At 44.1% G+C, this 15,407-nt stretch overlaps 1 protein-coding gene across 1 annotated transcript; it reads left to right on the plus strand.

The window, feature by feature from the left end:
* The first annotated feature begins 14,048 nt into the window (after window positions 1-14,048).
* On the plus strand, window positions 14,049-14,786 carry LOC127340215 (secreted RxLR effector protein 161-like). The gene has a single exon (XM_051365989.1). The coding sequence runs from the start codon at window positions 14,049-14,051 to the stop codon at window positions 14,784-14,786; it is 738 nt and encodes a 245-aa protein (XP_051221949.1).
* The last annotated feature ends 621 nt before the right edge of the window (window positions 14,787-15,407 follow it).

Raw genomic sequence — 15,407 nt, forward strand, 5'->3', positions numbered from 1 at the left:
CTAGCTTCCCCTGCTGGCATGACTACGTTCATTCCCAAAGATTCGGGAAGTCGCAGTCCTACTCTGCACTTGGCCAATACAGTACCATCATAGTACATGTATTTCTTTACTTGGATTTGGGGATCGCACCCAAATTCAAGTAACATGGCTCGTAGGATATCTGCAAGCCCTCCTTGGTATTCGCTCAGTGTGGAATCCATCACTTTCACGTTTCGGCCAGGACGTGAACTTGCCATGTTGGCTGTAGAAATAGAAAGATTATAAGATTAGTAATAATGCATCATAATAGAGATAATAAAGAATTATCGCACTAAAAGATATGATTGTTGTATTCTCAATTGAATATACACCATATTTTTAGAGAATTCTTTACTAATCCTATTTGACTCCTAACGTTTGGTCCCATTTACTAGGTTCCAACCTAAGGTCAAAGCTTTTGCTCTGATACCAACTGTGGTGACCCTGCATACCACTGCATGTTGTAGTATGCCAGTCGTTGATATAACATTCACGAAGTACCATTCCGCAAATATTACATCCCTCAGAGTAGTACAACAGAACATAGCAGGTCCATAACTCATTCACTTATTATTACAATTATCATACACATGTCGTCTTGGAGCTCCTCTTGGGTCCTAAGAGGAATACTCCTGGATTCGAGGCAAACCCAACTTAGTTTACAATATATAAGTCTCATTAAGTGATACATTTATTTCCTCGAGCAGCTAAATATTAAGAGTTCGTGTTGCACGGCTACAACTACTACTAGGTTCTTCTAGGCTTGATCTCCACCGGAAGCCTCCCCGGTTCCGTAGACTATGAGATAGTCTACGCCTTCAACTCCTCCTGAGAGGTCAGGTTCATCGTAGCCGATGATCTCGGCTTCTTCATTGTTGTCGCAGTCCTCTTCCGCATTTATCTGACAATCTAAGCATGGGATTTAAGAGTGGTATGAGTACGAGCGTACTCAACAAGTTCATTATAGATAAGAGGTGTTTAATGCACTAACTACGATATTAGACCAGAAAGTCTAATACCAATGCAAGTTTTGATAAACATTTCTTCAAGAGATTGCTTTTATTTCAAAGAACTATGTCCGTCAGCCTTCACCGGTTTACTAGAACTTCATGGAGCTCCTTTCCGGCCGCGTTCGGAGTTCCTCATCCCGGAACAGGGAGTGACAGGTCACAGTTCCTTACACTCTGCAGAGGTGTGTTGCTTTACCCATAAGAGATCTTAACCTTGGTGCCAACCGGGCAGCTTTCCCGTCCACACTTCCTTCGGTGTGAGGCCCGGTATAAGGTCATAGCCAATCATATTCCTCCGCTACCTCGCACACCCACCCTTTGTTGCAAACTCCGACCCTGGGTCCTCGTCGGTCCACTTACACCATTTAAGGACGGACCCCGACCACGACAACGATGCGGGATCGAACCAAACTCCTTCGCCGGTAGCTGCAACCCATCATAGACCACATTACCGTGGGGACTTAGAATGGGTTCCCCACCCACAAGTTGTTCCGCAAGCCGCAACCGCTACGGTATGCACAGCATAACCGTGGGGACTTAGAATGGGTTCCCCACCCACAAGTTGCTCCGCAAGACACAACCGCTACGGTAAGCGCATCCGTTGATGTACAAGAGGTGGAAATACGATTGACTAGTCCGTCCCACTCCAGATCTTATGGTTAACACGGGTATTACGGCACAAGAATCACTGGCGACATTTGTTGTTTAATCCTAGATGGATATAAACCCTTGCAATGGAACCTCCACCATATCAACACATTCCATGGTTCCATTGCCCACCACATAGTCATATTCATAGTTATGAAAGTAGTGGTTTTGGTTTTTATGCAATAGTGATAACCATAATACTTTGCAAGTAATTTGATAGAAATACTCGAATGACATGAGCAAGTGATGAACTTGCCTGAATACTGCAAAGTTTTGCAGTTGGAAGGTGTGGACGGACCCTTGTCCTCTGTCTCTGAAAGATAGCATCATTGTCCGATAAGGGCAATGGTTAAAGAAGCAATTATGCATGATTCCAATTTTTAGGGTTTGTTCCCCCCTTCCGATGTCGTTGTAATATCATGTGGGAGGTTATTACTAAGAACAACTTGGAGATACTGGTTTTAGGGTAAATACTACCTTGAAATATTGTCAAGGTTTTTTTTGATAGTCCATTTGTATTAATGGACTTATTTTCATTATTGAAAATAGTATGTGTGATTTAAATTATTATTTAAATCATCAAAATAATATTTATTCTTAATTGACTTCAAAAATTATGTTTGGTATTTTATTTAAATAGAGAATTTTATGCTGATCCATTTTCATAATTTTAATTTATTTTTCTGAGCTTCTAAGCATTTCTTATTTAATTTCAAAGTTTCAGTATTTATATGAATTGTGAAATGACCTAAATGCCCTTGGGCCCCACCTGTCAGGTGGCCCAAAGGGTCAGGTTTGGCCAACCCACCTGGTCCGGCCCAACCCGTTCAGTCTCTCCTCCTCTCTCGCGCGTGACCTAACCCTAACCCTTGAGCTCTGGCGACGCGCGCGTCGCCGGCCCCTTCGCCGAATTGTTCCGGCCGACTCCGGCCATCGTCGCCGGCGAGATGTGGCGCATCTGAACCGCCACTTGACGGCGATTCAGATCCACCGCGGCGATTCGTGTTGCGCCGCTGGCTCGCCTCGCTTCCTTCGTCTCTGGTCTCCTGGCGTGGAGTGCCTCGGCGATCTTGTTGCCGCCGACGCTCTAGGTGCTGTGGCGCCGCCGTGGTGCTGCGGTGGTACTGCCGTGGGGCGCTCACGCTCGACGTCGTCAGGCCAGGCGCGGCTTGGCGCTGCCGTGGGTGGCCCGTGCCGCCGTGCCGCCATGGCACGCCTTGTGCTGCTGCTCCAGGTACGCCTCCTCCGATTCCCCTCCTTTCTCTCTTTCTAGCCTGCTTTTCTTCTACCTCCAGTAGCTCTGCTGCGCCTAACTCTCTGTGTGTGCGTATGCTGCTTCACTGCTGCGCTGATGCTTGCGGTGCTGTGCTTCTGCTGCTATGCGTATGCTGCTCTATAGCTTGCTACTGCCATGCTTGCTCTAGTCTATGTGCTTGTGTGAATCGTGCTGTGGCGTGTGCTTCCTTTGATTCATGTCTCTGCTCACCCTTGGTTATATATGTTAATATCCGGCTAGGTGTTCATCTGAGCATTACTAGCCATTGCTGTTGCTTGCTTGCTTATGCTGTAACAAGCTCTAGCTCCCCTGGTTCATTACTGTGAGTGGTTCTTGCTGTTTAGCAAGAGACAGTGTTATTTATGTGATGATTATTGAGTCCTGGCTTATAGTAGGTTTGGCCTTGCTTAATTGTTGTTCATATACATCAATTCCTTGATGATATGCTTCTGGTTATAACCATAAAATGGTTATGTGCTAGTCTGTAATACAAGTGTTGCTTATCTGTGGTTGTTTAATTCATAGAATTCATGTGGAATCCCAGTGATTGATTCTAGCTTGCCTTGGCATGCTTTAGCAGGCTCTGATGATCAAATGATCATCACTTGCTTGTTGCCTGTGCCCTACTGGTGCTTCACCTGGTGTCTGTGTGACACTTATACTTGTGCTGGTGTGTGTTAATGCTTACTCAAGCATCATCTGATGCTTGTAGTGAACCATTGGGTCACTGGCAAGATGTTGGTGCTTTGGTTACTTATCTGTTTCATTTATCTGTAATTCCTTGTTTTACTAGATGGATAAATGATGTGAACTGTTTATCAGTAATGATCATATGGATGAATTTGATGTAGCTATAGGGATGCCAACCACTGGTTGGATATCCTAGCTCATACTGAATCCTACTGGATAATGATGTGATGCTTTGGTGAATTTCCTATGTGGATAGGTAGCTGTTGTGACCCTAGCAGGCTCTGTCTGCTTAGAAATGGTTGCTCCTACCTCATGGATGCTTCTGTGCACTAATCCTGGTAGTCCTTCATAGGCTGCCAGGTTATTTGATGTTGACATCATACTGGACAGATATCTGTCCATTATTCTGATGGCTTTGCTAGCTGTGTGTTGCTAGGTGAATCTGGGTAGCTAGATAGGGATTAGTTCCTTGCTGGATTTCCCTGGTTAAGTCCTTTTTAATACTGTTGGCTTGATCAGTGTTCCCTTGGATCCATTCCTAATAGTTTTACCCTTGTTTTGCTTGCATCATATGGCTGATAGCCAAATGATGATACAAATAGGGTATTCTACCCTCTTTGCTTCTGTGACATGTGCACATGCTTATTTATGAGCAAAACCATGGCTTGCTCATGCTTATCTGGGTATACCTCACTCCAGCTCCTAGAAAGGTTGTTGGTGTAGATGTTTAGCTGCTGTGCTGATTTCTTGGCTTGCCCTGCTCCTCCTTGCAAGCTTGATGCTTGGTTTGATTCTGGTGATTATGGGATAGGTGAAACAGCTCTAGTTGTTCACCTGTTCTTGCTGTTCTTGCTGTGCTTACCCTTGTGGAGTTGCTGCCGGTGAACAGCTAGGGTTTGGCTCAAAAAAGGTTATATATGCTTCTCCCTTGCTCTCTCTCGGGTCGATGTGCCGGTGGTGATTTCATTTGGTGACTCCTCTCGGTCTGGTGTCTTGTTTAGCATGCACACATGCAGTGTAAGCTGCCTGTGTGTGTGTGTGTACCTGATGCTTTGCACTTGGATGTGAGAGGATCAGCTCGGCAGAGCTGAACCATATCCTCTCATTTCCATTATTCTTCTTAACCTGCCAAGTGGCAATGCCACTTGGCATAATTCTTGTCTTGCTTTGTTATGTGCAGGGAATCAAGAGTATAATCAAGTGAAGATGGAGATCATCTGGCTCAAGCATCTTATGAAACTAGACTTGTAACTTAGGATAGGTCATTGATTGTAATCTCCTTTTTCTTATTTAAGCAATTCTTGTAATGTGTTGTATTATTCATTTATTTTCTCTTATGAATATTGTAATGACAATGTAAATTGTGTGATGATCAATAAAGCTCAAAGTTTTCCCTAATGAGCTTTACTTTATTTTAATTGTTCATATTGTTTATTATTTATAATTTACTTAATGAATTCCTCACAATTGAATTATTTAGGGTAATTATTTAATGTTTGAATTTGAAATTCAAATTCAACATTGGTTTGAATTCAACCATGCCACTTTATTTAGAATTCAATCATGCAAACTCTCCCTTCTCCTCTCAAAACCCTAAACTAGTTAAGTGAGATGCAAGTTTGTCGCACTCTCGAAACCCTAACCCTGTAAGGTGTTGAGAGAGAAACTTGTTCCCCTTCGGTGCAGTTTTTGTTTAAAAGCGCGAAATTTCCCCAGAATTTACCATGCAATGCACATCCCTTTCTAAAATCTACCCCTCGATCGTCTCTAAACCTGGGACATTACACATTCTTCCTTGCTTGAGTTCACGGAACTCATCTCTCATCTTCTTGATCAATCCTTGGGGCACATGGTATTTGCTGAACTTCAGCTTGAAGTCTTCCCAAGTCATCATCTGTCCCGCATTCATTGCACGGGCACTTGTCCACCAGGCTCTGGCAGGTCCTGACAGGTAGTGGGTGGCGAACAATACTTTTTCTGCGGCTTCAACTCCTGCAACTTCAAGGTTGTTCTCCATGGTCTGGAGCCAGTCATCAGCATCAAGGGGCTCTTCAGTCTTGTTGAACATCGGAGGGTTGGTGTGCTGAAAGTTCTTCAGCTTCGATCCAGGGTGATCGTGGTTTCCATGGCCTTGATTGTTCTGAGCTATCTATTGCAGTGCGGCAATGTTGGCTTGGCGTTCAGCTCTCTCGACTTCTCGGTCGGCAAGCAGGGTTTGCAGCAGTTGCATCATCGCGTCGTTGGTGCGATTGGGAGGGGCCATCTGAACATTGATGTAGATGATAAGATAAGAGGGAAATTTCTATGGTTTGTTTTGTTAAGTTTAAAAAGTTCATAATATTGAAAACTTGAGCAGTGTTGCGGGGGTAAAAACCAACAACACTTTTTCATTCATACCAAGCATCACACATTACAAAGCTAACACACCGTTGGTTTGAAGAACCATTCATCGCTCTACGATACAAGGGGATCCTGATACAACTCACACATACGAAGGTGCCTTAAATGAAACTACTCTTCAGGGGGGGATTCTTCATCTTCACGGGTAATGTGCTTGGCGAAAAGCGAGGGCGTTGTCCAACTCCTTGCGGGTCTTGTACAGCATGAAGTCGAGGTGTGCTACATAGTGGTTCATCTCCGTGTGCGGGGGCATGGTCATCGGTCTTCCGGTGGGGTCATGTCTTGGGTAGTAGATGAAGCGGGTATTCTTGAGCTTGTTGATATTCTGTCCGCACAGACGGGCAATTGCTTCTTGCATAGCTCTGACTAGTCCTTCCTTCCAAGTGCTTCCCGTTACAGAAAACCAGATGGTTTCCCATATTAAGGCTCCAAGCTTTCCTCTCAGATCTGCAGTAACTTCCCACCGAGGTGGTCCTCCGGATGGATTGTTGAGGGGTATTCCGAAGAACTCGGTATACGGGCATCCTAAATACTCAACCAGTTGTTTCAAATCCTTCTCGAACATGAGGTTTCCTCCGTGGCCAAGCTGATAAGACTTGCAGGTGTACTCCATCTGTGAAGCATTTTGATGAGTAAGTTAGAGAAGTGTGTCAAACTTTTATGTAGTAGTCTAAGAAGAATAGAGCATAACTTTCTTATTTTGAAGAAGATCTCAAGGATAAGAGGGAGAATAAGTTTTCTTAAGTAGTCACTTCATTTGTTTTTGAAACTAAAATTTTCAGACGTCCATTCTAACTAAGGTCTCCTAAGGTCAACAATGGCTCTGATACCAACTTGTCAACACCCGGATTTTTAAGTACAGATGCCTATTATGCCATTCATCGCAATCCCAGGAATATTGTTTTTGCGAGACATGAAGATTGATATCACAACACATCATTCATTACATACCATAATCGTCTTACAAATAAAGGATCACATGATCCATTCTCATTACAATAATAGAAGTTCTATTTATTCATTACATAACACATAGCGGAAGCGAAAGTAGCGTAGTAGTAGTCCATCTATTCCACAGGCAACTGTTGACGTCAGGAGTGATCCTAGTTGTCGTAGACGTCCTGCTGTCCTCCTTCCGGGTTCTGGTACTCGTCTTCATAGTCTGGCCATTTGAATAGCCAGGGACACAGCCATGAGTACTTTAAAGTACTCGCAAACTAATACTAAGGTAAAATGCTATCAACTATAGTAAGGGGGTTCTAAGCTCTAGTTTCATTTGCATAAAGCCAGTTTTATTTTGTAAACACCTTAATAATCAAAAACCTTCATTTGCTCAACTAACTCAAGTGGGAACATTAGTGTCATTCCCACAACTCAGGTGTGATTCAAAATCAAAGTCACCTTTCAATTCAAGTCACAATTCACCATTCATATTTTTAGAAAATTTCTGATGACGGAACAGTATGGCCTTTCCAACTGCGGACGCGGCTATTCGAATAGGTTAAACTCTGCAGAGGTTGTACACTTGTGCCACAACAATTGCAATAGTTCGTCAGGGGTAACTGGCCCTGATTTATCGTACGCAGTACGCGAACTACCAATCCTAACCTTTCATTTACATATTCTAGTATAGGCACCTCTCCCCATGAGCTTGGCCTCCCAGTGAAGACACGCGGTCAGCCTGGGAACTGCACAGGGCTTGGGCTGGACATTCACCTCATTTCACGTCATTTCATATCACTTCACCAGTACGGAGGCAGCCTCGGCATAACCCCTATGACGCTTGTTCAGAGGGAACCCATACTAAAATACATAAGTTTCCAGCTAAGCCTTACCCAGATTCAGATATTGTGGGGGTACTTGTAAATTGGAATGGTATCGCATCCGAACCCAACCATCAGTTTTTGTAAAATTCACCAAGTCATTCCCCAGTCATATTCACCTTCAAAAATCTCTCAATAGAATGACTCATCATCCCAAGGTTTTCAAAGTCATTTCAATTCACAAGTTCCCAAATAGAGTGGTCACTTTTAATATTGAGCACTAGCCACTAGTTATGAGGGGTGCTAAGTATCTTGGAGCTTGCTAGGCTAGGTGTGATTCTCTTGTACTACTCTATCATTCAACCAAGTGAATCATAATTCAAAAAGTAACTTGGATAAATAAAATCAAGTAAAGCTTGTAAAGTAAAAACTTGGGATAGGTTCATAAAGTAAAATGTAATGGTGCCTTGCTCTTGTAGAGCTTTGCACCTTGCAAGAATATAAACTGGCAACCAAAGTAGTTTGCATTAGTCTAGCTTGCATTGGTAATAGCTTGCCTTGATTGGTGATGTGATCAAGGTTTTCTTGCTCTTCCTCTTGGTAGAAGACCCCTTCCTCTTGATAGTCTCCGGTACTAGCGTCTATACACGAATACGAGGATACAATCACCAAACAACCCTTAAGTAATCTTAATTAGCCTTATTGGCTCACACAATTGATCTAGTATCACTATTTAACATTTATTCACAAAATGCTAGGGTTTCCTTATTTAATCATTAGGAAAATAGTTTCCTCTCATTGAAAATGGGAATTAGGGTTTATCTTTGGTTTGGAGAAATAATTTCCTCTCATTGAATCTTCTTAAAATTTAATATTCTCAAATAACCAGGGATGATCCCATGTTGACCAAGGTCAACACTTCACACTTAGTATTTGAGAAAAGTGATTTAAATGAGATTCATCATCTCATGTGATTTAAATAACTAGTGCAATTTAAATACTATGTTGATTTAAATTCTACAAGTGAGCAAGTATGAGCCTAAGCATTTAAAGGTCAACACATTACTTCATATCACTTGTGAGAATGATTTAAATGAGGTGTTACACCTCATTGGTTTAAATTCCTAAAATTTGAAATAGTTTGAATGGGCTAGTATTGACTACATAGCCAATATTTTGATTCTAGCCCATGATCATGTACAGAACCCATATCATATTTTTACATAGTAAATTAGGGTTTGTTAAATGTGAATTATTGCAATTGGATTCACTTCAAAAATCACAATGGTTGATTTTTAAGATTTATTTGAATACTGAAAAGTATCTGTTTTGTTATTTTTGCTATTCAAAAACTACACAAGGTATGGGGTTGAGACCAGTGAGGTTAGTTAGAAAATTTCATAAGTTTTCTATAGCATTTTAAATCACCAGATTTGGATTTGTAGATTTAAAACAATTCAATTTTGAATTAGGCATCAGCAGGGAATTCAAAATTAAACAGAAATTCCATTTTTGAATTACTGGGCTTGGCGGGAACTCTAAATGGGCTAAACGGGCGAAACAGACTTGGGCCGGCCCAGCGGTGTGACTAGCACACGCGGGCCGCCTGACGTTGCGGGCTCCACCCGTCAGTGACCCTTAAAGGGGCGAAACGGTATGAGCGATGCGATCCGTTAGATCAGAGTGAAGATCAACGGCGCACAGGGGTCGTCATCTCCGGCGGGATTCCGACGAGCTGGCGGCGTACCTAGGGGGTCGGAGGGCGCTGTAGGCCGCCGGCGGTCGATGGAGAGGTTCGAGGCGACGTTGGCGAGGTTGAAGAGGCTCCTGGTACAGTGGCGGAGCTTGAGGAGGCGTGGATCACTGGCGATGCTCTGCGAGCTCCGGCGGCTCTGAGCTTCCAATTGGGGCGGCTCCGGCGAGGTGGGGTTCAATTGGGTGGTCAGGCAGAGGCAGTGATGAGAGGGGAGGAGATTGGTGTGAAGGGAGTGTGCTCTGGGTGCCTCTATTTATAGATGGCGAGGTGACCGGCGGGTGCTGTGAGAGGGCATCGACGGCGAGGGCTGTCCAGGGCGCGAAGGGGCAAGCTAGAGGGCGCGCGAGGTAGGCGATGACTAGGCGGAGCTATTGAGCGCGACGGCACATCGAATGGTGGACGGAGGCGTGCAGGCGATGATCAAGTGGGTGCAGTACCATGGCGGCAGCACTTTGATCATGGCGACGTCGACTGGTCCTCCGCTGGCTAGTGAGCTTGTCTGGTGTGTACCTGGAGGGGTGAGGGTGCGTGTTGCAGAAATAGAGAGGTAGGGAAGGGCTGAGGCGGCCGTGCGATGGCGTGCTCTGGCGCGTCCAGGGCGTCGTCTGGGCGCGCTCACCGCGTGCCTGGCACGTTTCTGGCGCGTCTGGGCGCGCGATGTTCGGCCAATGTGGTGCGTTTCTTCGGTCAGGGATGGTACTGGCGTGTGTGATAGAGTGTGGGAATGCTTGCTGACAAGGTGAGGCTGGCCAGAGAGGGTGGAGAGATTGAGTGCATGTGTGTGTCCTTCATGGCCGGCATGGGGTTTTTGTGATCATGCCATTGCTTTAGTCGACCAAACCAGTACATGGCTTGATGCAGGGGAGGTACAGGAGCAGCAATGATCAAAGAGAGAAAGGGGTTTAGGCAAAAATCCAGAGGATAATAGAGTGTATGCCAAAACCAGAATCATGCCTGCAAGGTGCTCGACACAATGGCCGCATGAAACTTCTTTTCAAAATTTGAAATTCTTTTTGGTGCAACTCATTTATATATTTAATGTAATGGAATGGTGGTGGTGGTGTTCATTTTGGTGAAGTTTTGCAACAATTCAAAATGTGGGTCATCTTCACATAGTTTCAAAGTCCCCACTTGTCAAAACTATACTGGTCAACCTGGTCAACATTAGCACTGATGGTCAACATGAGAGTTACTCACCTTGACCTGGTCTTGGATGACATGGCTTTGGTTGACCAAGTTTAGTTGGAGAAAAGTCAAAGCCAGGGGGTAAAGTAGTGAACATTTTATAAAATGGCAATATGACCATTATCACATGTATGTTGATTTTGAGATTTGCTTTGATTTGATTTTGGTTTCTTTGATGCAATTGTGTTTGTTTATCATATAGAAGAGTTTTACAAACAATAGATCAAGCAAAGGTGGCCTTTGATGAAGATTTGCAAATTTGGTCTTATGTGTATGTGAGTGAAATTGGGATTATCTCACCATTTGATTTCTCTCCATTTGATTTGACTTTTCTTGACTCTAATGTGGTTCTTATTAGTTTAGAAACATTTCCAAACTATTGAAACCATTCCAAATGGTCTAGTTCAAAGATTTTCAAAAATGGCCATAACACATAAGAGGTGATGTGTCAATTTTCCTTAATCTTGTAAATTGTTCCCCTTGTTTTACTTGGGCATGGGTTAGGGTCAATTTAGTGTTAGATTAGGTTTAGAGATGGTTTCACACCATTTGGTCAAGGTTTAAAGTCATAGGTCAAGGTTTGGTGAAATGGGTATGTGTCACATATGCCTCTATGCATATGTTGCATTTGATTTTTAATTTGACTTGGCTTGACCCAATTGGTGTTGTTGAGTGTTGAAATGGTATAGAGAAGTGATCCAACCATTCACAACATGTCTTAGGGTCAAGATTCTTAAATTCACAAATTTGCTATTTTACTCTCATATGCCTCTATGGCATTTTTAGTTTCTTTTTATTTTATTTGGATTCCACTTGGATTTGATTTGATAAGTACTAGGTAAGGTTTATGAAGGTTTTCCAAACCTCTAAACAAAGTAGAAAGGTCTAGGGTAAAGATTTATAAAATAGCCCTAGGCACATATGCCGTTTTCTTATTTAATTTCCTTTTATTTTATTTTAACTATGATGGTGAAAAGAGGGGTGAGTTTTAGGGTTTAAGATTATTTCAAACTACTTTAGCAAGCAAAAGGCAATAACACAAGATTTAAGCAAGATCACTATGTGTCACACTTTATTTAATAAAAGTTTTTGTTGGTTCCAAAAATTTGGAACTAGGGAAATTCATTTGTTTTGTTTTGAACTTTTGGGATGTTACAACAACTATCCATGAGATATACATGTTACAAGTTGAAAGCAACCGCTGAAACTTAATCTTCCTTTGTGTTGCTTCAATGCCTTTACTTTGAATTTATTGCTTTATGAGTTAACTCTTATGCAAGACTTATTGATGCTTGTCTTGAAAGTACTATTCATGAAAAGTCTTTGCTATATGATTCAATTGTTTACTCATTGCATTTACATTGTTTCGAATCGCTGCATTCATTACATATGCTTTACAATAGTATGATCAAGTTTATGATGGCATGTCACTCCAGAAATTATCTTTGTTATCGTTTACCTGCTCGGGACGAGCAGAAACTAAGCTTGGGGATGCTGATACGTCTCCGACGTATCGATAATTTCTTATGTTCCATGCCACATTATTGGTGATATCTACATGTTTTATGCATACTTTATGTCATATTTATGCGTTTTTCGGAACTAACCTATTGACGAGATGCCGAAGGGCCGCTTCAAGTTTTCATTGTTTTTGGTTTCAGAAATCCTAGTAAGGAAATATTCTCGGAATTGGACGAAATCAACGCCCAGCACCTTAGTATCCCCGGAAGCATCCAGAACACCCGAGAGTCGCCAGAGGGGGGCCACAGGCCCACCAGACCATAGGCCGGCGCGGCCTAGGGGTGGCCCGCGCCCCCCTATGGTGTCGTCGCCTCGTTGACCCTCTGACGCCGCCTCTTCGCCTATAAGAAGCCCCTCGACCTAAAAGCTCGATACGGAAAAGCCACGGTACGAGAAACCTTCCAGAGCCGCCGCCATCGCGAAGCCAAGATCTGGGGGATAGGAGTCTCTGTTCCGGCACGCCGCCGGGACGGGGAAGTGCCCCCGGAAGGCTCCTCCATCGACACCACCGCCATCTCCATCAACGCTGCTGTCTCCCATGAGGAGGGAGTAGTTCTCCATCGAGGCTCGGGGCTGTACCGGTAGCTATGTGGTTAATCTCTCTCCTATGTACTTCAATACAATAATCTCATGAGCTGCCTTACATGATTGAGATTCATATGATGATGCTTGTAATCTAGATGTCGTTATGCTAGTCAAGTGAATTTTACTTATGTGATCTCCGGAGACTCCTTGTCCCACGTGTGTAAAGGTGACAGTGTATGCACCGTGTGGGTCTCTTAGGCTATATTTCACAGAATACTTATTCACTATTATGAATGGCATAGTGAAGTGCTTATTTATATCTCTTTATGATTGCAATGTGTTTTGTATCACAATTTATCTATGTGCTATTCTAGTGATGTTATTAAAGTAGTTTATTCCTCCTGCATGGTGTAATGATGACAGTGTGTGCATCCGTGTTAGTACTTGGCGTAGGCTATGATTGTGATCTCTTGTAGATTATGAAGTTAACTATTGCTATGATGGTATTGATGTGATCTATGCCTCCTTTCGTAGCGTGAAGGTGACAGTGTGCATGCTACGTTAGTACTTGGTTTAGTTGTGTTGATCTATCTTACACTCTAAGGTTATTTAAATATGAACATTGAATATTGTGGAGCTTGTTAACTCCGGCATTGAGGGTTCGTGTAATCCTACACAATTAGTGGTGTTCATCATCCAACAAGAGGGTGTAGAGTATGCATTTTTCTATTCTGTTATGTGATCAAAGTTGAGAGTGTCCACTAGTGAAAGTATGATCCCTAGGCCTTGTTCCTAAATACTGCTATCGCTGCTTGTTTACTATTTTACTGCGTTACTACTCCTGCGGTACTACTGCTTGTTTACTGTCCTGGGCAAAGCACTTTTCTGGTGCCGTTGCTACTACTTATTTATACCACCTGTATTTCACTATCTCTTCGCCGAAGTAGTGCACCTATTAGGTGTGTTGGGGACACAAGAGACTTCTTGCTTTGTGGTTGCAGGGTTGCATGATAGGGATATCTTTGACCTCTTCCTCCCTGAGATCGATAAACCTTGGGTGATCCACTTAAGGGAAACTTGCTGCTGTTCTACAAACCTCTGCTCTTGGAGGCCCAACACTGTCTACAAGAATAGAAGCTCCCGTAGACATCAAGGTCAAGCAGTGCCGCGAGCACACCACGATCACCCAGGCGGCCTACGCAGGCAAGCTGATCGAGAGAGCGGGCCTAAAGGGCTGCAACCCAACTCACACTCCAATGGAAGCAAGATGCCAGCTGAGCTGCGATAGCAAGGAGCCTGCAGTGGATGCCACATTCTACCGCAGCATCATCGACAGTCTCAGGTATCTCGTGCACACCCGACCGGACATCGCATTCGCCGTCGGATACTTGAGCAGGTTCATGGAGACCCCTGCAAGTGATCATCTCGTAGCAGTGAAACATCTGCTCTATTACATCGCGGGGACTCTGAGCCACGGCTGTGTGTATCGCCGTGGTGGTGGCGAGGATCTGACAGGCTTAAGTGACTCGGATCATGCTGGTGACAAGGACACGAGGAAGAGCACTTCTGGCGTGCTCTTCTTCCTCGGCAGCAGCCCCATCAGTTGGCAATCCCTGAAGCAAAAGGTGGTTGCCACCTCCTCATGCGAGGCTGAGTATATTGCAGCAGCCACGGCGGCATGCCAGGGCATCTGGCTGGCACGTCTGTTCGGCGAGCTTCTGAACCAGAAGGCGACGCCGTTCATCCTCTACATCGACAACAAGTCCACCATCTCTCTCTGCAAGAACCCCATAATGCACGACCGCACCAAGCACATCGATCTCCGATATCACTTCATACGTGATAGAGTTGAGAAAGGGATGGTGGTCGTGGAGTTCATCGGAACCACGGAGCAGAAGGCGGACATCCTGACAAAGTCGCTCGGCCGAGTTCGTCACCAGGAGCTTCATGGCAAGATCGGCATTGTCGACATCCTCTCGGTGCGCCAGGATTGAGGGGGAGATTGTTGTCTTAAACCCTTGCACTCTAGGATTTAGGCTGGTGTCCTTTACGACACTTCGTCAGTTTCGTTAGATAAACGACTGGGTGATTAGCGCCCGAGTCTTTCTCGTTTTTTCTCTTTCTTTCAGTTAGCGATCTTGTTGTTTCGCTTGTAGACACGTTCATCACGAAGCTCGGATCATGGGATGGCATGATCGGTAGTGGGGCGCGTGGCTCGGACACGTTTTGTAATTCCTGTTGAATAAAGGAAGAGAACACCGAAAAGCTTCTAATATAGCGCAGCACAAAAAACCCTGAGTCTCCCGTGTACATATATATATATATATATATATATATATATATATATATATATATATATATATATATATATATATATGTATATATATATAGGGCGCGAGCATCTCATCTCCTCCCCACTAAACCCTAGCCACCGCTGCCGTAGCGCCGCTTCCTCTCAGCCTCCCGCAGATCCACCATGAGCAGCGCCGGACGCGGCCAGGCTTCCGCGCCTCCACCTCCACCTCCACCTTCACCTCCCACTCCACCTCCTCTGGCCTCGAGCTCCTCCGAGGAGTTCGACTCCGAAGACAGCACCGACCTCCTCCACCCGGCCA

The sequence above is a fragment of the Lolium perenne genome, chromosome 3 (assembly GCF_019359855.2).
Source record: "Lolium perenne isolate Kyuss_39 chromosome 3, Kyuss_2.0, whole genome shotgun sequence".
Taxonomy (NCBI): Eukaryota; Viridiplantae; Streptophyta; class Magnoliopsida; order Poales; family Poaceae; genus Lolium; species Lolium perenne.

Bases quoted from the DNA above. Each gene is read 5' to 3' on its own strand.
- LOC127340215 (XM_051365989.1), top strand. From the start codon at position 14,049: ATGGAAGCAAGATGCCAGCTGAGCTGCGATAGCAAGGAGCCTGCAGTG.